At 46.3% G+C, this 22,988-nt stretch overlaps 1 protein-coding gene across 1 annotated transcript in view; it reads left to right on the top strand.

The window, feature by feature from the left end:
* Nucleotides 1-12,974: 12,974 nt before the first annotated feature.
* COL15A1 (collagen type XV alpha 1 chain) overlaps nt 12,975-22,988 on the top strand; it is a 102,682-nt gene continuing 92,668 nt past the window's right edge. Inside the window, exons 1-2 of the mRNA XM_060013363.1 lie at nt 12,975-13,044; nt 13,127-13,212. Of these exons, the coding sequence (XP_059869346.1) occupies nt 13,034-13,044; nt 13,127-13,212 (97 nt within the window). The 5' untranslated portion in view covers nt 12,975-13,033. The remainder of the gene's footprint in view (nt 13,045-13,126; nt 13,213-22,988) is intronic.

The raw sequence follows: 22,988 nt of genomic DNA, 5'->3' as shown, positions 1-22,988 counted from the left end.
AATAATGATCTAATGTCACTACCCTAATAAAACTATTTTTATTCCTGTCTGTTCTCCTTTGATCCCTGTTTACATGCATATAACCTTTGGTGTTTTTTTCTGTTTAACACCACACTGTAAATATTTTCCTTGTTTCTATGTAAAACTTTCACAATTAACATTCTTAATAGCTACTTACTATTCCAGAGTGGTGTTAAGCCTTAGTCATTTTCCTACTGTTGGACTTTTAGGTTTTGTTTATTTTTGTCACTCTGATAGATAATAGTAAATTTTTCATGTCTCTAGTATAGTTATTTCTTTAGGGTAGATGAATGCCCAGGACTGAGACAGGGGTCCAAAATGGATGAATGGTTTTATGTATTCTGTACATATTGACAAGGTGCCTTCTCAAAATGTTGTACCAATTTCCATCATCACCAGTGATGTACACACGAACTCCACCTCTATGACTTTGCACTGCCTCCTCCCCACCTTGAACCTGGGCTAGCCTTACTGATTGTTTGACCAATAGTATATGACAGAAGTGATGTTCTGGAATTTCCAGCCAGTTTGCAAGAAGTCTAGGCCTCTAAATGCTTGCTCTGGGCCATGGCAGCTACCATGTAAGAGCTCCAATATACCAAGGAGACTGCTGTGCTAGAGAGGCCTGGTGTAGGAGCTGTGGTCAACAGATCCAGCCCAGCCCAGGCTGCCAGCCTCTCCAGGCATTGGACACACGAGGGAATCTTTGCATCCTCTAGACTCATTTGCTAGCTGAGTACCACTGAGTGCCCTCAGATGCCATGAAAAGCAAAAGCATTTCTCTGCTGAGCCCTGCCTGAATTCCTGACCCATAAAATTGTGAAATACAATAAAGTGGTTCTTGTTTTAAGCTGCTAAATTTTAGGGTAGTTTGTTATGCAGTAATAGGTACCAACAGGTGTCTTTATGCCTTCCCCCTTATTTTTCTTGTGTCAAGAACTATGTTCCTTTGATTTACACTCCAGTTTGCATTTTCCCAGGGATTTGGATTTGGATTCGTGTGGTTTTTTTTCACCTTTGTAAATTGACCTTGTTTTGCCCCCGAGCAGAATTTTGACTCTGGAGTCACACTTATATAGTGAGTCAGGGACCCTGCATGTTCCCCCTCCCCCCAACCTCACTGGGCCATGTGATCCTGCTAAGGAGATTTCTACCTGAATGACCTGAAGTTTCCTTCCAGTTCTTCCATGATTCTAAGTGTCCTGGATGGTGGAGGGAGAAAATGAGATTTGTTTTCTAAACCCAACACCCATATCCACCTGATCATGGCATATCGAGTGCTGCAGATGAAATAAAAACTGTAAGAGACACTAAGCATCATCTCAGTGCTCCTTGACAAGAAGCCCCTTGTAAGTAGTTCCATAGTAACCTGAAAACATAGAAATAAAAGAAGCTTTAGACCCTGAATGGTTTCTGCAGTAATATAATTTGGACTTTTCTGTGCCTTAAACAAAACTATATTTTTATATATGCTTTTTGCATATATTTTATATTTATTTCATAAAACATGAAACCATTCTAAAGACACAATATTTGGGCAATAAGATGGGCAGTTTCTCATGTTAACTTACCCCCCAACCTCTACTCATGGTGTTTCTTCCTACTTAAAGCATTAATAGCATCTATTGCCTTTCTTTTTTTTTTTTTTTTTAGAGATTGAACTTTTTTTAAAAAAGAAGAGATGTAATACTATTAGAGAAATTTGAAAACAAGGTAACTATCCATACTGCTACCACATTGACACAGTGACAAGTACATTTTTATGTTCCCTGCTTGTTTTTATAAATCATGTGTGTGCAAATATTTTTCCAGACTTTTTTTTTACGTAATACTTTATCATAAGTATTTTCTCTGATCCTTCATAAACTTCATGCCATCATTTTTAATGGTTATAGAATATTTATTCAAGACTTATACCCTAATTTATTTTATCATCCTCCTCCCCCTTTTTGAATATTTGGGCTGCTTCCAGTTTTTCACTAAGCAAGTCTTTGATGAGTATTTTTCTGCATATGGTTTTTCCATATTTCAGGGTATTTTCTTAGGCTAGCTTCCCAGAAGGGGATTATGGAGTCATAGTGTATGAACATTTTTATGGCTCCAAAGTATCTTTTGAAGAAGGTAGGTGTTCCATTTCATGAGGTTCACAAACATAAAAGAGGAAATTTGGCTTCAAAAAAATCCCGTGTAACACATCTATGTAAAAATTTGGGCAAAAAGAGGTTCTAATAGTTTTCTAAATTATTAAAGCGTGCCCTTCTTAATTTAAAAAAGTTACTTTTGATTCTGTTTGTTTTCGATGAGAGTCTTTGCTAAGATGTTTTACACTGCGGAGCTTTTCTAAAAAGAACCCACAGAGCACAATTTAACCTTTTCTTGATGACTCATGTGATCAGTATAACCATCAGCCATTTCCCTGGGCTGAATCCCGGAGGACTTTTAGGAATTTCTCAGGTGGAGAGGCTACTCGCTCCTTCACAAAACAGCCACAGACCAGGAGCTCTTCTAGAGACCTACCCCAGTCTCTAGTTTCACGGCTCTGCACTGAGTCGCTGGCTACCTGTAGTGAGCTGCTGTCTTCTCAGACACAGACTTGTCTGGCCAAAGACACCAATGCCAGCTCTGATCTTTCCTCTTTATTCACAGGCCACAGGCAGCTATTGGAACTGGGGGCCTGAAGGCCCAGCTCCCACCAAACAGCAAGGCACCCACATCAGCAATCATCCTTCTTGGCAAATATTATTTGTGAAGCACAAATGTTGAGGTGGTGAAAATTGCACGTTGGGATTTCCTTGGACTTGCCGTTGGAAACTTGCATCTCCCACTGAAGTCCTGTGAAACTCCTGCAACTTCCCACGTGAAGGTGAAAAACTCTCAGTTGTCTTTTCGTGTATCCCCTGGATAACGAGGTAGGTGAATGGAGTTCTGAATAAAACCTGGGTGCCTAACCCAGGTGGTGGTGGACACAGTGAAATGTGAGTGGAATATGCATGGGCGGCCAGAAGACCCAGGTTGAAGTTCCAGCTCTGCCCTTCATTACCTACTGGCCTTGAGAAAGTCAGTTACTTAACCCTTCTAAGTTTCAGTTTTCTCATCTCTGAAAGGGATAATAAGACATGCCCTGCCGCCTCCAGGGTTGTTGTGATAATGACACGAGATAAGTGGTAAGGAAGCCATGAAAGCCCCTACCTACGCAGGTCACCATAACCTTATTTAGATTGTAAGAATACAGACCTGCTCAGGCCAGAGCAAGCCCACATTTTATTTTGTCAGCTTTCTGGTGGGAAAATGTATGATGTTTCATGCGTCATTAAGAATGAGAGGCCTGGCAGGGCTGGGATTCCCAGAGCATGAAGCAGGTGTGGGGAGTATTCGAGGGGTTGTCTGAATCCTCAGTGGCACTGGGGTGCTGGAGAGAGAGTGAGATGCTTTTCTCAAGAGCTCTACATGTGAGAAAAACAAGTTGCAAAATCCAGGATATATATATGCTTTTCCTGTCCATATAGGAAGGGATTATATAGGGAGGGACTGTCCATGGAGAGGCAGGGGGAAGGCCACATTTTTCTGAAAGTGGTAGCATTTAGACCATTTAAAGTAATATGTTGATATGATGGTTGTTAAGAGTGTGGTAAAAATATTAGAGGAAGCAGCTGGAAGAAGGGATCAGTTTGTGACTGACCTTAGTGGTCAGGAGGTGTCAAAGGGTGTCTGGGTATCCCACCAGCCAGTGTCACAGCCCCACCCATTGAACCTGGCTCTGCCCTCAGCCTCCTAGGTGGCGTCTACTCTTGCACTTCTTCCTCCATATTAGAACCTGGTCTGCTTGCACACAGTGGCAGGGAGGTTTGGGATTGATTTGGAGAGCCAGGCTGCCCTCTGCCATAGGTGTCACGCTGTAGTTCAAAGAAGGTGAGAAGTATTCTCTTAAAGCCTTTCAGCCGAGTTCAGGGTCCTCAGCCCTACCCTGCAAAAGCTTTTGAATGGTCAGATCCATCTGTTCCTACTGTGGGGAAATGCAAAACACATGGGCCGCCTGGCTCAGAGCAGGGTCCTGTGAAAACCACACGCTTCAACGATGACAATTGTTTGTCTCTCTTTGGGCATCTCTTCGGGAGACAGAGCAAGACAAGTTTAGCTCATCAGAAGTCACTGGGGCTTTCACTTTACCCTGAAATTTACTAAGTCAAGTAGTGTGGGTGAGAACAGACAAATGATTCTTCCAGTAAGGGCCCCTCTATATTCCCACCGCTGGTGCTGATTAAGAGTCTTGAAATGGGCTTCCCTGGTGGCGCAGTGGTTGAGAGTCCGCCTGCCGATGCAGGGGACACGGGTTCGTGCCCCGGTCCAGGAGGATCCCACATGCCGCGGAGCGGCTGGTCCGGTGAGCCATGGCCGCTGAGCCTGCACGTCCGGAGCCTGTGCTCCGCAACGGGGGAGGCCACAGCAGTGAGGCCCGCGTACCGCCAAAAAAAAAAAAAAAAAGTTTTGAAATGATTACTTCCTAATATGGGTTTTGGCCCATTTGTAGGTCATGAAATCTATTTAGTAGGTTTTGACCAGCCTCTTTTTTTTTTTTTAATTCAGTGGAATAGCACAGAATAGAGTAGAAAATACCTGAGCTCATTACATGTAATAAGTGCAAATACTGTTGCATGAAACTTTTGTTTCAGAAGTATGTGTTTATGGGATTGTGAGACCAAGCGTCTTGGTCAAAAAAAGTTTGAAAGTCACAATCTGCTAGTATTTCTCAGTGTGGGCACAGTTGGTACTTTTGCTGGGCTATTTCTTTGTTGTGTAGACTGCCTCTTGCATTGTGGAATTCAGCATCCCTGGCCCCTGCCTGCCAAATGCCAGTAGCATCCCCATTCATTGTGACAAAAGGAACTTCCTTACCTGGACACCCTCTAGGAGTGCCATTGACCAAACACTTGAACCTATAAGGTTGAGTAAAGAGGAAGATGCAATCTATTGCTGATTCAAGACCTCTCCTGCGGATTTGCAGTCAAGGCCAACAGAGCCAGAACCGGAGGCAGTGAGGCACATAAGTGGGGAGAGAGAGGGGCTGTATTTTTTGGAAGCTGTACCACTTACTGACCACTCTCAAAAGCAAGGTGTGGCCCTGCCCTCTGGGGACGTCGGTCCTTAGTCAGTGATAAAGCTCCTATCAGTTTGGGCAGATTTCACATCCTGCCCTCTCTGGCTTATCACAAAGACACATTTATCAACCCTCATCCTCCTTGAGACAAAAATAGCAGTTAACTTGAATACTTCCATCTTCGCCACACCCTTCTTTACAGATATTGGGGAAAGGACAGTTATTATCAGATGTATTGATGAGGGATTTGGGGTAGGATGGAAGGCAGACAGCCCCCAGGAGAGAGGTTTGCACACATCTTCTTCAACAGGCCCCCTTCTCTAGCCAAATGGCAGGCAGGGGATCCCCTGGTTGTCTTATTTCTTTGAATTTGCACAGCAGAGATGGATTAGATTGGATTTGGGATCATGTGCAAGGTCCCTTCCATTTCTGGGCTGCTTTGTTTCCAAAATCTTGGATTCTAAAGGCCTTAACTGAACAGAATGCATGATCTCTTGCTCTTTCAAGGGTATGGTAAATAGGAAAATCCACCCAAGAGAGGTCTTGGCAGCCTGTCTGAGCTAGAAACTGCAAATGCATCACTGTGGGGGATTATATTTGAACAGGAAAGTGTCCTAAGGCAAGAAATGCCAAGATAGAGGTCAAGAACCAGGTGCTGTGAGAAATATAGATGTGAAACTTTAGGCCAGTGGCAATGAAACTTCAGTGCACATAAGATGGACCAGAGGAGCTTCATAAAATTCCAGTTCCCTGATTCTGCCTGCAGACATCCTGATTTGGTAGGTGTTGAGTAGAGACTTGGAAGCTATGCTTTTAACATTTTCCCCATGAAATTATTCTGATGCACGTGGGCCACAGGTTAGGAAACACTGGTCTGGACTGGGGCTGACTAATGCTGATTGGCAGAGTGACTGAGACTTTTATCCTTTAAGGGTCTGTTCTCTTAGCTGCCTTGACTATTTCATTTGCTCATTTACCATCATTATGGAATATGGAGCCACCAAGAAATCCCCAAGAAATTACCTGAGTTCCTCTCTGACCCCATAAGGTAGTCACTGTTAACACTTCTCATGGTAATCAGAGTTCTTATCCCCGCTAATGCAGCCACTGTTTCCTTTGTCTGCTGGCTCTCTGGCATGAAGAACTCTAAGTAACCAGGTGGTACTCTCAGCTTCAAGTTTAGTGGCCTTACTATATCCCTTGGAAGAATTCTTCCCCTGCAAATCAGCACCTCTACCCCAAAAGAGCCTAGGGTTTCAGTGGATCACTGGAAGAGAGAGAGAAAGGGCTCAATCCTAGTACTATCCCTTGATTCCCAGACCCAAGTATTGTAGCTACTGGGGACACAGGACCATACAGTGACCATGGGTTCCATGTTCTGGAGGACAGTGCCACAACCCTGCACTGTATTGCCCCTAAGCTGATGCCTTAGCTGAGCCTTTAACAGGCTATTCCACCATTGTATTAAGCTAGTGGCTTCTGGGTGATGTGGTAATGCTAAAACCAGTGGGTTCCTTGGTCATTCACCAATTTTCACACCTCTTTTGCCATAAAATGAGTCCCCTCATTTGAGACAATGTTGTACGGGACACCACACTGATATATCAAGCATTCTGCTACTCACTGAATGATGGTGCCGGCAAAGGTACTTGGTCAGGGAAGGCAAACTCATATCCAGATAGGTATCGATCCTGGTAAGGAAGAATTGCTCAGGAAGGGTCCGAAGAAATCAACTCGCCATCAAGTGGCTGGGTGGCCTGTTCGAGGAATGGTACTATTTTGAGGGCTCTGTGTCGATCTCTGCAGCTGGCAGGTTGGCCATTCCACAATGTCAGGAGGTAGATCTGCTTCAGAAGGATGGGGCCCCTGTTCTTGAGCCGTGTTTGCCTAACATTTACCCTGGCCATCACTGTCACTCTTCTTAAGGCTCCACCATGTCAGCCCTGGGGTCACCAGGGCAAGAGGCGAGCTAACGTCCACAGGATGAACCACTCTGTCCACCTGATTGTTGCATGTCTCCTCTGTGACGGATGCTCTCTGGTGAGCATTGTGAGATACAAAGACCAACACATTTTGTGCCCATTCCTCTATGTAATCACATGATACTTAGCTTCTGGCAGAACCTTTGTATTAGCTCCCTGACTTATGAAAAGGTCTAGTGGAAGTCCTTGAAACTACCTTCCTTTTTCTACCTCCTAGAGTAAATCAGAAGCAATACCACATCCCAGCAAGTATTGCAGAGTTTAGAGCTACTGTTAACAGTTACATGGTGCAGGGGTAGTGGGTCCCATTGTATTTCCACGAATTCTCCTGAATGGCCTTTGAAAAAACCAAATGGATTGTGGTGGATAATAGTGGATTGCTATAAACTTGGCCAGATGGTAGCCTCAATTGAAGCTGCCATGTCAGATGTGGTAGCTACTGGAATATATCAATACAACCTTTGACACTTGGAATGCACTATGGTCTGGCAAATGCAGTCACAGCCTCTATGCGGGGGGAAATCAAAAGCAATTTGCTTTCATATGGCAAGGAGAATAGTCCAGGTTCATTTTTTGGCTCCAGGGCTATGTTAACTCTCCTGTTCTCTGTTATACTATAGTCCATAGGGGCCTTGTCATCCTAATATGACACAGATCATAATGCTGGTCCCCTATTTGGTAACATCATGCTAATGGGACCTGGTGAGATGGACGTGACAACCACTCTAGGAACCCTGTTAAGATCATGAGTGTGAGAGATAAACTCCACCACCTAGCTTATCCTGGGTCACTCAGGTGTTAGTCTTAGGTGCCTCTTTGGTATTAGGGAGTAAAATCCTAGGGAGCAGAAGTGAAGAAAAGAGAAGTGAGGCAGGGAAGGAGGAAGAGCCAATGAGAGGCATTAGATGATTGATCACTCGGTCTTGTGAGAGCATCTCTCAGATGGCGTATAAATGACTTTCTCAGGACAGTGCATCTGGTTGAAGAAAGGAGAGAAATGTATTTGCTGGCTTCCATTGGCTAAATATTTGCTTTGTGTGGTGTTATTTCTCCTGCACTTACAGGTTGCTCGGGCTGAGTGGATTAGGCAGTGTGTCAGAGGTCAGCATCTGCAGGGAGGCCCTGGGCAGGAAGGGAGAAGTGCTCAGTGTGGGTAAGGGGCAAGGGGCTGTGACGGGGACGGGGACTCTGGGTGTCTAGACGTTCCCACCAAATGGGAAAGGGAGCCCAGGTTTTTATCCTGTCAGCCACTGGTTGAGAGCAGCTGGGGGGTCAGCACTGATTCCCTAGCACTTCCAGTCCGCTATGCTGTGGGCAGAGCAGGCTCCAGCAGCCAGAGAAAGTGCTCAGGTGAAGGGAAGCAGTTGCTGGCAGCTGGATGACCTTGCCTATGGTGCACATAAATGATGGAGGCAGAGGGTAGGGACGGGCACTGGCAGTGGCACCTAAGAGGTGTTTGACACACCCTCCCTCCTTTTTTTTCTTGTCCTCTTCCCACTAGGATTGTCAGATTTTCATATTCATCTCTCATGCAGAACAAATCAGCTCTTAGTAGCCCATGGTCTTCCTTGGCATAGCCAGACACATCAAGGTGCTCATCAGAACAAAAGCATCCTCCGTGGAAGGCACGTGTGGGGTTACGCTGTCATTGTTTTCTCTTGTTTACCCAAAGGGCAGCCCTTTTCTCTGGATATTCCAGTTAATTCTTTTCTAGTCAGCTAGTTAGGTCTATTCTGCTTTTTCTGCTCCTGAAACCAGATGAAGATGCAAGCTTTGAGTGTCTCCTGTGAACTTCCCCACCACAGCTCCTCACGTGTCCCCACGTCTCGAGGAAACATGTTCAGAAAGACATGCGCTATGTTCTTCGTAACTTCTTCCTAAACCACAACCTGGGATGCTTCTCACTGATTTTTGTGCCCCTTCCAGCTGCTTGAGACAGTCTGGAGAATGCTTTTGGAGACTGAGTTTACTGGGACAGTTGGGTGGTTTATAGGAAAATGGAACAGCCCGTTAATTTAGTTGAGTCCTTCAAGAGCTGGGACATAGATTCCCCCCACCTCCACACGTCCCGATCTCGCAGATTGTACTAAAGCTGTGGTAAACAATTTAGACCAGCTCCAATATGACACAAAGCTTCCTCTTGGCTATTTCTACAACTTCACATTGAATAGAAGGAAATCGCTTAAACCCTCAAAACACAGTCTGGCAGGAGGCGAAACGTCTTGTTTGGCATCCTGCCCCCATCCCTCCCACACCGGCAGCTGGGACCATTTGGTCCCCCTTCAGCTCCCAGGCCGGATGCCCTCCCTGTCCTCCATCAGTCTGAGTTCACAGTTCCCACCTCCAGGCCCAACTTTAAAAATGAGAGCCCTGATTACCTAGGAACATGGTCTGGCTTCCCAGGTGAAATAGGTACAAAATTAACAATATTAACATGCATCCATTTCCAGTCATTTGTAGGAAAGAAATGTGCTCTGGGGACTTATATCTTTAGATTCTAGTGAATTAGATATTATCAGATACTTACACAGAACCAACAAACTATGAAATGTGCACAAACGACTTCCCTGTCAGAATAATAAAGGAAACTGCTGCTTTATGCATATGTATCTTGGACTGATAAATTGGACCACAGTCAAGCCCACCAATCAAAATACAGCTATCCTTTCATCCATCAGGTAACATGCATAACTGAGGGGGACCAGGTTTTTTCATCATGGCATTTTAGTTTTCATTTTTTCAATGTGGGTATTCTTAATTTGTATATTAAACGTGTAGAAATATGTTCTTCCACATCTTTCTTGAAACATGCTCCCCTTCTCTATCTATTTATGTTTTCCCCCCATTTCTAACTGAGATATGAATGCTCAATCTCTTCCACTTTTCTCTTTCTTATAAGAAAAGGCAGAGTGCATATGTGATGAGAAATGGCAAATGATTCTTAGGCTTGGTGTTGGGGAACAATAGGGATGGTAGGGATCATGGCAAACTGGAGAACATGGCCTTGACTGAAGGCAGCCACCCGCTTTTCATGCAAATCAATCACTGGCACAGGGAATGCAAACCCCATGTTGCCAGGTTTTCCAAAAATTTAAAAAGAAGCCAGAATTCTGGATTTGAATGTAAAATCAACTAATTATCAAATATATTGCTAACTAATTTAATTTGGAGGTTAACACCAGGCAGGCTGGACAAAACATACCTGTGGGACAAATTGAGCCCACTGCCACCAGTTCACAACCTGTGGTTTTAAGCATCAAATAGAACAATAGAACTATTATATAATCATAGTTGATGTGGCTCTTTCGAAGCAATATAGAATTCTAGTTCTTTTTTTTTTAACATCTTTATTGGAGTGTAATTGCTTTACAATTGTGTGTTAGTTTCTGCTGTATAACAAAGTGAATCAGCTATACATATACCTATCTCCTATAGTTCTAAGAAAATCAGTTACATTCCCAGTCGATGTGGTACTTTATAAGCAATAAAAGATATAGAACTAATAAGGCAAATTCCTTATGGTTAGTAATTCATAATAAAATAAGGTATGTCCAGCACAGCATGGCTGCAAGTGGGAGAAGAATTCATATTCACAGAATAAGAAAGAAGCCTAACGGTTTTGTTAGAATGCACTTTGCCTTTTGTGTTAGCTTCATGGGGGGCCATCCTAGCTCTAGAGCTGCATTGGCTGCTTTTCCCCTCCCTCCTATTTGCACCCCCCCTGCCCCCTGCAAACCCTCCATAGACCCCAGAGTCTGGGTTAACTTCACTACCAGGCTGAAGCCTCTCCTGCCTTCTCCAGACCATGCTGGTTTTTCTTTCTTTTTTGAAGACTGTGTGCATTAATCCCAGAGCTGACCCCTCACATCTGTACAGCACTTTACAGTGGACAGAGCACTGTGGCATCCAAGTGATTTCATCGACATTCCAGCCACCCACCCACAGCAGGATCATTACGTCCATTTTATAGATGAAGAAATAAAAAGTCACACAAGGATTTGCCCAACTTCACTCTGTAGCTAGGGCCAGAACTGGACTGGAATCCAGGCTCCTGACCCCAGGCCAGAGCTCCCGCTGGAGCCCTCACTGCCCATGCTGGCATTAACCCCTTCATGCATGAGTGCACCATTATCTCCAGTGCAATTTTGCTTTCAAGGGTGGGGAAATGGGTGTAATCCTCTTGTTCACAGACAGGTAGTGTGATGGAGTGGTGAAGAGCATGGGTGTTGGTACCTGTCATGCACTAGCTTGGGCACATTTTAAACCTCAGCTTCCTCATCTATGAAATAAGGATCATTGAAGTATCACCTATCCAGGGCTGTTGCGGGAATTGATTGTCATGAGTAAAGCATTTAGCACAGGGCCAGGACACAATCAGCACTCAATAAATGTTAGCTACGATGTCCATCCCCATCCCATCTCTGCAGGTGGTGACTTGCCATCTAGAAAGGAAAACCAGGAACTGACCACAGAGTCACAGCCCACTGTGGCTATTGGTGCACCAGGAAGAGACGCCCCTGGGCCTGCCTGGCTTCAGAACTCTCCAGGTCTCAGCTGATCTCAGTGGTGCCTCATCTCCCCCAGATATCTTACACTACTGGGCCTGGTGGTAATCACAATAATAAAAAGCCACCGGGCTTCCCTGGTGGCGCAGTGGTTGAGAGTCCGCCTGCCGATGCAGGGGACACGGGTTCGTGCCCCAGTCCGGGAAGATCCCACATGCCGCGGAGCGGCTAGGCCCGTGAGCCATGGCCGCTGAGCCTGCGCGTCCGGAGCCTGTGCTCCGCAACGGAAAAGGCCACAACAGTGAGAGGCCCGCGTATCGCAAAAAAAAAAAAAAAAAAAAAAAAAAAAGCCACCATTTGAGGGTTTAGCCAGTGCCAGGCCCTGTGCTAAGATCTGTAGAGGTGGAATAGTCTGCCCTCTGCTCCCTCCCCGCCAACCATGCACACTACCCATGTGTGCTTCTGTAGGCTGAGGCTGGTTCTTCTGTCCCCGGTCATCACAGTGCCTGGAGTGGTATCTCACCTAAGAATTGTGTTCCTTCATTCGTCCCCTGTTTATTGGCATCTCCTACTGCCAGGTACTATTTTAGAAGAGAACAAAACAAATATAAATTCTTGCCCTTCTGGAGCTTACATTCTGGTGGTGGAGGATGGTGGTGCCGGCAAGGTATAAAGAGGAAAACCTTGCAATAGTAGATAAATTTAAAATTTTTATTAGGGTTCTCTTTGCAGCGTTTATTTACATGAATCACTTATGCCGCCCCAAGGGGGCCATTCCTGGGCATTCAAGGGGGTTGTGTGTCAAGCGTGCAGGGCGAGGCACAGCAGTCAGGAGCCCAATCCAGCTGTGTGAATTTGGGACATTCACTGCGTCTCTCTGAGCCTCAGTTTCTTCGTTGTCATTTAGGGAAATCAGAGCGATTCCAGCCTTTCTGGGCTGGTGAGAGGATTTCATTGGCCCTTAAAGAGAGTGCTTTGTCTGCGAAGCAGCCCGGACAGGCACAGACGTGAGGGCCGGAGGGAGCTGCCCTCTGACCCACAAGAGCGCGGGCGCGGGGCTTTTCTCGGTTACACAAGGCCACCCGGGTGGAAGCCACGGCTGGGGGGCGCGCATCTGTCGAGGGGGTGAGTGGCGTGGGGAGGTGGTCAGCGCGGCCAAGAGCCACGGGACGTGAGTGCGCCGCTGCGGCACTGCCCGAGGTGGGGCGCGGCGCGGCGCACGGGGGACCGCAGGGCGCGGCAGAGTCGGGTTTCAGAGCGCGGGTGACTCAGGGCGCGGGCCGGATCCTGCCCACCGCTGCCGTTGCCGCTGCCCCTGCCCAGCGCCGCCTTTGTTCCCGGCAGGAAGGGCGAGCGGCCCGCGCGCAGAGCCCGTCGCCGTCCTTAGAGCTCGGCGGCCCGGTGCCCTCGGAGGCTCGCGGAACTGCGGGATGGCGCAAAGGTAGGACTCGCTGCCCCGCGCCCCGGCTCCCCCCGGCCCCTCCCGGCCGCCTCACTTTCTCTCTCTCCGCCACTTCTCGCAGGAGGGACACGCAGTGTTGGCGCCTGCTGTGGCTGCTTTCCATCTCCGTGCTTCTCCCCGCTGTCACCCGGACCCGCTCCGCGACAGGTAAACAGCCCGGCCCGAGGGTGGCACCGGCTACCTCCGCACCCAGGGGAAGTTGGTTTTGGCTGCGGGCGCGGCTGCGGTGCGCGCCTCATTCCTGGACATAAAAGGGAGTCCTCGCCTCTCGGTGCGCACTGGTGGTTCTGCCACGGCTTCCCCGGGCGCTGCCGGGGGTTCGAGAGGCGAATGGGAGTCTCTGGGCGGCCGGAGCGGGTGGAGCGCTGTCCGGGCACCCGAGGTGTCTGAGCTAGGCGCAGCCCTTCCAATCTTGGGCAGAGGGGGACTTTGGAAGCCCAGTGACAGCGCCAGCGGTTCCGCGGGGACAGTTAGCTCCAGCTCACCCAGGGCCCGCGCTCAGGTCGCGCGTGCTGACTGGCTCATTGTAAGGGCAGAGCTGGTGCCCTCTCTGTACACAGGTGCGGAAGCACGACTGCCAGCTGAGACACCTGGTGCTTTGCCGCGCAAGAAATAACGGGACTCAATTGCCCTGATGCCTAACTTAGCCCTGAGTTACCTGGAGAGTCCCATCCATCGTGGGCAGTAGCTCCATGTGTGATGGGAAGAGCTATGGACTGGGGACCAGGGGATCTGGCACCTTCTGTTCCCAGGTCTCACTTTCCCCGCCAGGACCCAGAGGCGGTTGCATGACTAGTGGAGTCTGAGTTAAAACAGTTTTGAGTTAAAGTGTGTTCAGGCTTCCTGGGCTTGAATTGTGGCTGTGTTAGGTGCCATTGGACAATGAATTTCACCACTCTTTGCCTCAGTTTCCCCATCCGAAAAAGGGGAATACTTAGACGACCTTTCCTCCTAGGAATGCTGTGCAGATTAAAAGAGATATTAGAAATAATATGCTTTCCACACCATGGCACATACTGGGCACAAAATAAGTGATCGAAACTATAGGTTGATCCTTGCAATAGCTGTGTTGGAAAGCAATGCAGACATTTTTACAGAAGAGGACACTCAGGGTGAGAGAGGCTTAGGAACTGGCCTGTGCAAAAGGCAGGGCTTGGGTGCCAAGGTCTCTAGACTCTGGTCCTTCCCTGCTCAGCCCTTTCTCCATGCAGTTTTGCAGGAGAGCTACCACTCTCCAAATAGTAGCCTCGGACTGCTTTTGGATTTAGGAGATTAGTACACAGTCTCCATAGAATAAGTGTGCTGGGAGACAGGGTCTGGGGTGGGGGGGAATGAACACAACCTCTGTCTCTGTGAAGGAAACTGAGGACTGTCGAGTGGCCATGGTTAACTCTTCGTGTGCTGAAGGAAGCCTGGGACAGCCCAGATCCTTGCCTCCTTGGGAGCAAGACTCAAACACAATGACAACTTTTCCTGCCAGAGCATCCAGCCTGGCATTTCTTGCAGACCAAAGGGCAGCTGGAGCACAGTTTTGGCTTCTCAGCACCGTGGCCCGTGTCGGAACGTTGCAGTTTTGCATGTAATATGAGGTACTGCCAACTCAGCGGCAGAGGGCAGCTTCAGGTTCTGTGGTCTTTGTGAACTCTGCTGCAGCCCCACCCCCAAAATGAAGAAGGTCTGGGGAAAGAAAATTTGGTGTTTCTTTCTCATCCTGCGTTTGTAGGCTGGCTCTCTGGATGCCAGGTCAGGGCTGTTTTTCTAACACAGAGGAAGTCCTGTGCCTATCCTTAATGTAAAAAGGGAGTGCCAGGAAACCCTCCGGAGAAGAATGAATGATTGTAGTGTTTTAATTACTGGCTAAACTTTTGGTTTTCTCTAAAGTTAGGAATACCCGTTACTGATGGGTGATTGATGGATATTCAGTGTCCCTCGAGGGGAGAATCTTCCTAGACCTGAAATATCCTCCTGTAAACTAAATCTGGCATGAAGTTTAATAAGGCTAACACTTGTAAACCACTTCATATGTGTGATAAGTTCATCCTTCATTCACTCAATCATCACAATCACTCCAGGAGCTGGGTACTGGGACTGTGCTTCAGATGAGGAAACGTGGTCCAGAGACCCCAGGCTTCTCAGCTCCTGAGGGTTTTCTGGCTCACCCTGTTTAAAGAGACCCTTGTCAGTTGGCCCCTTATCCCTCGCATCAATCCTTGTGCCCCTAGTGGGTGAGGGCTGAGCTGGTAAAGTTACAGTGTCACTGGAATGCCTGCTCTTTTAGAAGATAAGGAAGTTGTTGTGAGACGGGGGCAGTGGTGTCATAACTAATTTGTTCCTGATTACAAAATGTTAATATGTGCAAATGATCTACTTTTCTTTAAACTGTTTTATTGTGAAATATAACATCTATGCAGAAAAGTGCGCACAAAAATACAGTCCCATGATTTCTCACAAAGCAAACTTTCATGTAAGTGGGTCAAGAAATGGAATAGCCCCCAGAAGCTCTCCTGTGCCCCTTGGCTGTGATTTTTCCCTCCCTCTCCTCAGAGGTAACCATCCCCTTGACTTTTATGGTGATTCCTTCCTTCCTTTTAGAAAATAATGTTAGTACCTAAGCATGGATCCGCAAATTCTGAAGTTCAGTTTTTCTCTTTTTTTTGAGCTTTATACATGTGGGGTGTCTCCTTTGGTGTCTGGCTTCTTTCCCTGAATATTAAGTTTTGAGATTCATTTATGCTGTTGCATTTCACTGTAGTTAATTCATCTTCCTTTCTGTACAGTATCCCACTGTATTAACTTACTGTCCATTATTTATCCATTTTTTTCCAATGACATTTGGGTGGTTTCCATTTGGGGCTAATATTGTAGCGTGTCTCTGACATGCTGTTTGTCCACGTCTCTTTGTGCACGTGTGCACACATTTCCGTTGGTTGTACACGTGGAAGTGCGGTGCTGGCCGACAGGGCAGGCAGGCCCTCCAAATGAACAATGGCAGCACGGCTTCCGCTATGGTTGTGCCGGGGCTCAGGGCCGTCAAGCTGGTAGGAGAGCCTCTGTTTCTTCACCTCCTCGCCAGCACTTGGTGTTGTCAGTGGGCTTAACTCCAGCAGTTCTAATGGGTGCACGTTAGAATCTTACTGTCATCTTAATGTATGTTTTCCTGATTATTAAGTCGATTACCTTTTCGTATATGTATTGGACATTTGGATATCTTGATTTACTTTTTTAAATCGAGGTGAAATTCACGTAACATAAAACTAGCCATTTTCATAATGACAATTCAGTGGCATTTAGTACATTTTCAATGTTGTGCAGCCATCATCTCTAGTTCCAAAACCTTTTCATCACTCCAAAGAAAGCTTCATTCCCATCAAGCAGTCCCTCCCCATTCCCCCCATCCCCACTCCACCAGCCTGTGGCAACCACGAAACTGCTTTCTGTCTCTATGGATTTGCCTATCTTGGATATTTCATATAAATGGAATCATACAATATGTGACCTTTTGCATCTGATTTCTTTCACTTAGCATAATGTTTCTGAGGTTCATCCATGTTGGAGCATGTATTAGGACTTCACTTTTTTATGGCCAGATAATAGTCCGTTGTTTACTGCAATTTGTTTATCCATTCTTCCATTGATGGAGACTTTTGGGCTGTTTCCTCCTTTTGACTATTATGATTAGTGCTTTTATGACATTTGGGTACATGGATTTGAGTACTTGTTTTCAATTATTTCAGTTGTATACCTAGCAGTGGAATGGCGGGATTATATCATAATTCCATGCTTAAATTGTGGGGAACTCCTAAACTATTCTCCACAGTGGCTGAACCATTTCACATTCCCACCAGCAGTGTACAAGGGTTCCAATTTTTTCATGTCCTTGCCAACACTTGTTATTTTCTACTTTTCAGATTACAGCCATCTTAGTGGGTATGAAGTGGTATCTCACTGTGGTTTTTTTTTTGTTTTTTTTTTGCGGTACGCGGGCCTCTCACTGTTGTGGCCTCTCCCGTTCTGGAGCACAGGCTCCAGACGCACAGGCTCAGCAGCCATGGCTCATGGGCCCAGCTGCTCCGCGGCATGTGGGATCTTCCCAGACCAGGACACGAACCCGTGTCCCTTGCATCGTCAGGCGGACTCTCAACCACTGCACCACCAGGGAAGCCCCTCACTGTGGTTTTGATTTGTATTTCCTGAATGACCAATGATGTTGAGCATCTCTTCATGTGCTTCTTGGCCATTTGGGGGAAACTCTGAGTACCAGTCAGGGCAGGTTCAGGTTTTCCCTCTAATCATCTCATTCTTGCTGGTGGCCAGCTGATGTGCTTTCCTGAGTGAGAGAGAAAGGGGTAAGAGTCACACCTAAGATTTTACATCACTGGCCTCCCACCTTACCTGTGCCCCAGCCTGTAATGAGCTCATGTTGCTCACATACCATTAGAAGTTGTGATGAATATGAATGATTGTAGTGTTTTAATTACTGGCTAAATTTCTGTTTTTCTCTAAAGTTAGGAATGCCTGTAGTGGCATAATGTCCTGTCATTATATGTTTTAAAGCAGAGTTAAGGCTGAAAACCCCTGGCACACTGAACCACACACAGCTCCCCATGTATATTTGGGATTTTGCAGTCTCCTTGACTTTGCACAAGGTGTGATGAATCCCCTTGTCTAAAATACACTCCCTCGCCTTGTTTCTCTTTAGGGCCTAATTCTACCTCCCAGCTTAAACGGCACCTCTTCCAGGGTGCCTTCCCTGGATCTTCCCAGCTAAGCTTTCTCATCACTAAACCGCCACAGCCCTTCACCTGTCTCTCCAGGCACCAGCCACTACTGTCCCCCCTGTACTGACAGTATGTTTATTTCTCTCTCCTTCCTATGAGAGCACCTTGAGGGTGTGGATCATGCCTCATTCATCCAGAGTCGGCCACGTGGACTTTGGCCATTTTGTCATTATGATAAATAGTGCTGCTGGGAACATCTTCAGACAAATGGCCTTTGTTTTCTTTTGGGATTATTTCTTTTGACTAGATTCCCTCAAACAGATTTGCCCATCAAATAACAGAACTAGTTGGATAGTTCTTATTATCTATTTAGATGGATCTTTCTGAGATACAAATTGAATCATGCCGCTCCTTAGTTTAATTGCTCTCTCTGGGTTCTCCACCTACCTAGGATGGAGTCATGCTCCTTGCCCCCAAGTACCCCTTGTGGTCTGGCCTCCGCCTACCTCCTGTTCTCTACTCACACGATGTCCCTCTTGACTTGGGCTTACACCAGCCGCTCGCTGGCAGTTTTCTGGATGAGATATTCACTGTCCCACCTCTGTGTCTTTGTATGGGCCAGTCCCTTCTTGAGAATGCCTTTCCCCCTTTTCACCTGGCACCCCGTCATTCATCCTTTAAGATTCCTCTCTGGGAAGTCCTCCTGTTCTAACAGGCATATTGAGTGTCTCTCCTCTGGGCTAACACTGTATATCACCGTCTCTCAGTCACAGGGCTTCCCAGACTGGACCGTGATCATTGATTACTTGTCTGCTCCCACCACTACATAGGAAGTTCTGTGAGGTGGGGACTGGGCCTTGCCCGACTCTGAACCCCAGAACCTAGAGGGCCTGGCACAGAGTGGATGCTCCCCAAATCTTTCAATGAATCAAAGAGGGAATGAATGGGCAGGTCCAGACTGTGGTCTAGAGAGAATGTGCCGATTTATCATGTCCTCTGCAGTGTCTAAGTCATCCTGAGTCTTCCATGGCTCTGCCAGCTGTGGAGTGGCCATGGCTGAGTAATCAGGGCACGTTATAGGGCTTTTAGTTTTCTTTTCTTTAATGACTTTAATAACTGGTTAGGCTGGAATTTACACTGATGTTACTTTGCTCTTTATCTTTTTTTTCATTACATCTATTTGTGTAAACAATTTATTTTCTAGCTTATCCCACTCATCTTATTCCTGAAAGCCTCTGTTTTGTCAAAAGCTGCACGTTTATCTTTCTGTGCTAGCTAAATATATGAGCTTATTTTCGAGTTTTGCTTGAATGTCTACAGCTTGATCCATTTAAAATGAACCATTGATTAAATAGATTACATAGAGTGTATTCTGAGTTCAGTTCTTTTCCAAAGTGGTACCCAGGATTCCCTGAAATACTAATTAAAATGTAAACTATTCCTCCATCCTAGTATTGCTTCTGGTTATCATATAAAATTTTTCTTTTAATAATAGAATTTTTTTGTGGAATCTTTATACATACTATTGGTTGCTTTCTTGTGCGTATGTGTTGTTTTTAAAAAATCCCACATGGTCTTGATAATTGTTGCTTTGTAACGTGTTTTAAAATCTGGTAAGGGAAGTTACCCCTGCTTCCTCCATTAAGCTATGAATTCCTTAGCATAGACTGATTTATCACATAATTTTCTCATGATATGATTGGATACTGGGAGTGTCATAGTGGTGGTGGGCAGGTGAGGGTTATAAAAAGCAAGGCAATCTTAACAATAAGACTCAATTTAAGACATTAATATGCAGTAAGGAGAACAGATGAGCAACTAAGGCTTCAAAGTCAGAGGAACAGCTGTAGGGCCTGAGCTATTGCTGTCGACACAGAGCCCAGGGAGCTGAGGTGGGTCAGAGGTGTTGGAGAGGCCCAGTTTGCTGACTGACCACCTTCCTCCGCTACCACAATTTAAGAGAAAAATGTCTAGGGTTAGAGCAGAACCTCGAGAAACCCCAGACCTCTTCCTGGGCAAGATCTAATGAGGCAAAAATGAGGCCTAGGTCACCTATTGAGTGCAACCCACCCCTTATCTCCAATCAGAATCAACTCAACCCAACCCAACCCAACCCAACCTAATCCAGTGTAATCCATCCCAACCCAACTTTATCCAGTCCAATTCATTTCATACTTGTTGCATGCCATGGATGACTTAAAGAACTGGACAGGGCAGAAAACAGTTCTGAGGGCCCTCATATCTCTCTTAAGTGAGCAGGACCCTTGACTTCAGGTGTTAGGGCAGCCCCCTTTTTGGTTTGGGGAGCTTGGCTAGAGTCTGGCTTGCAGAGAGCAGCCCTGCCTTAGGTCTGTCTGGGAGTCACCCCTCCTATCACTGAGGGACTCAAATGAGGCCCAGCTTAAAAGGCCCCTCCACCACCAGGAGGTCTTTGCAACTAGTCTCCTCCCAAAGCAAACGTCTGCTGAAGTCCTCAAAACTGTCTGCCCTGTTCTGTGTTTTGGCTACTACTATAGATTTCTGTCTTCCTCCCATATCTCCTGACTGCCTGCCCTCTCTGAGGCCCACTGGGATAGGTGGCAGAGTGAATAAAGAGCCACACTGGACCCAGTGCCCATCCTGGAAGGACTCACAATCTAGCAGTAGGGACCAGCAGCTGGCTTGAATGCTGTGGACCTTGTCCTGAGTGTCCTAATGAGGGTGCAAGCAAGCCTCCTCAACACTGAAGCAGGGATGTCCATCTCCACCAGAAGGTGGAGGAGGCGGAGGGAGGTAAGCAAGCTTTGAAAGAAGAGATTTATATTTTTCAGTAACATTAAAATATTTTGATAATAAAAATAATAGTCATTGTAAAAATCTAGGTTGGAAAAAAAAAAGGAGTTTAAAAAAGTTGCATATTTTCGCATGACTCAGAGATGAATCCTGCTAACATTTGGTGGACTGTTTTTCAAGTCTATCTTCTGTGCCTAAATGTGCACATATGTTATAATGCGAATAGATCGTTCTGTGCACTGTATTTTGTTGCTTGGCATTTTTTCCCTTAACAATTACCTAGATACTTCCTCTGGAACATTGAATATTCTTCCCTAAATCCTTTGTAATTGAAATAGTATTTCATTATGTGGATGTCCCATAATTAAACTAGGCCTCTTTTAGGCCTTGAGGCTGTTTCCAGTTGTTTACGTCCATAAACACTATTGTGATGACGCTATTCTTGTAGCTCTGTACTTGACCATTCTCGTGACTATTTCCTAGCACAAATTCCTAAAACAAACTGTTGGGTCTAGTGCTTGCCCGTTTTTTTTCTTAAGGCATTCATTGCATTTTTTTGGAAAGGCATAGTAATTTATACTCCCTGCAACAGCATAAGAGAACACCTACCTAACTTACCGCACCTTTGTCCACTGATGCTATTTTTCTAACTGAAAGGAGAAAATGACAACAGTGCAAGGGACAGTGCCAGCATTACTGCTCCAAACTGCCCTTAGTTAAATGGAGTTGGGGATTCCTCCCTCGCCCCTACCATTCATTCATCCATTTGGCACGGGCCTTGTGGTAGGGCTAGAGGAGAAGAGGCTTTTTCAGGAAATTAGAATGCAAGAGCTCAGGTCACAAGGACCTTGGTGGTTCTCAACCCTGGCTGCACCTTAGAATCACCTCGGGGATTCAAGAGGAATCTGAAGCCCAGTCCTCCCCGCGTCCAGGATTCCTAATATGCCTGGGGTCCAGTCTTGGGCAGATTTCAAAATCTCTTGGTGTGATTCTAAAGTGCAGCCAGGGTTGAGAACAAGCAATGCAGTCCAGTGGCTTCCTTTCAAAAGTGACAATGCTAAAAAAAAAAAAAAAAAAAAAAAGTGACAATGCTGAGTCCCAGAAAGGAAAGGTCCTGTCCGTGGTCGCAAGACAGGTGAGAGGCAGAGCTGCCACTGGACCCCAGAACCCACGTCCTGGGTTCAGATCTCAGGTCTGTTGAGTGACCCGGGGCCAGTGACTTCTCTTATCCATGTTTTCCTTATCTGTAAATTGGGACAATAATTCCTACTATGAGGAGTAATAAGGGAAGTATAGGGCCTGTAATTGGTGACAAGTTCTGTACCTCTTTCCTTCCTGTTCCCGCATCTCTGTGAGTTCCTTGAGGGCAGAAACCCTATGTTATTTATCCATGTTTCCTCAGCGTCTGACGTGGCACCAAATGGACACAATGAGTGTTTGAATACATTCATGAATGAATATTCAAAGCCTGGGGCTGTGGAGATCTTAGTGAAAACCTAGCATTAGGAACCCTGGACCATAGCAGAGTCTGTGTGAGCCTCCAGCTCTGCGGAAGACCACCCCCAGCCATCCACTGTGATGATGGTGATGGTGATGATGATGACGGTGGTGCTAATGGTGGAGGGGCCAGAGCGGGTGGGAGCAGGGGCTGGGTGTAACAGATACGTCAGGGATGGAATACATTTCATGAAAGAAAAGTGAAGGTATGCCTTTCCAGTGCTGGAAAGTTATAACCATTGCATCCTGTAGAACAGAGAGTCCAAAAGCCGATGACAAACTACACCTAAATCCATGCAGTTTCAACAGCGTCACACAAAGAACCATCTGAAGTTAGGTGAGCCAGCTGCTTCTCCCCTTCCAGCGGCACAGTCTTAGTGCCTGGCTTGTTCTGTCTTTGTTTTCAGCAAACAGGCCTGTCTCCTGGCCTCCATTCTCTCCACCCACCCCCTATACTGCAGCCACGGGAGTCTTCTAGCTTCTTGCCACTCAGGTGTGGTCCACCAACCAGCAATATCAGTATCACCTGGGAACTTAGTAGAAATGCAGAATCTCCAGTCCCACTCACAGACCCAATTTATCAGAATCTGCATGTTAACAAGCTCTCTGGTGATTCACATGCACGGTAAAGTTTGAGCAGCAGTGTAAAACCAGCTCTTATTATGTCACCCCCTGCCTTAGAACCTTTTGTCATCTTCCTGTGCTAACCAACCTTGGTAGGCAGAGTACTGGCCCTCCCACTGTGTCCACATCCTAATCCCCAGAACCTGTGGATATGTTAGGTTACCAGACTAAGGGGAATTAGGGTTGCAGATAGAATTAGTATTGATAATCATCTAACCTTCAAAAAGGGAGTGGATCCTGGGTTACCCAGGTGGGTTCAGTGTAATCACAAGCGTCCTTAAAAGTGGAAGAGGGAGGTGAGGTGAGAAGGAC

Source organism: Delphinus delphis, chromosome 6, assembly GCF_949987515.2.
Source record: "Delphinus delphis chromosome 6, mDelDel1.2, whole genome shotgun sequence".
In the NCBI taxonomy this organism is placed as follows: Eukaryota; Metazoa; Chordata; class Mammalia; order Artiodactyla; family Delphinidae; genus Delphinus; species Delphinus delphis.
The sequence above is the reverse complement of the archived record's forward strand: the minus strand, read 5'-3'. Positions and strand labels throughout refer to the sequence as shown.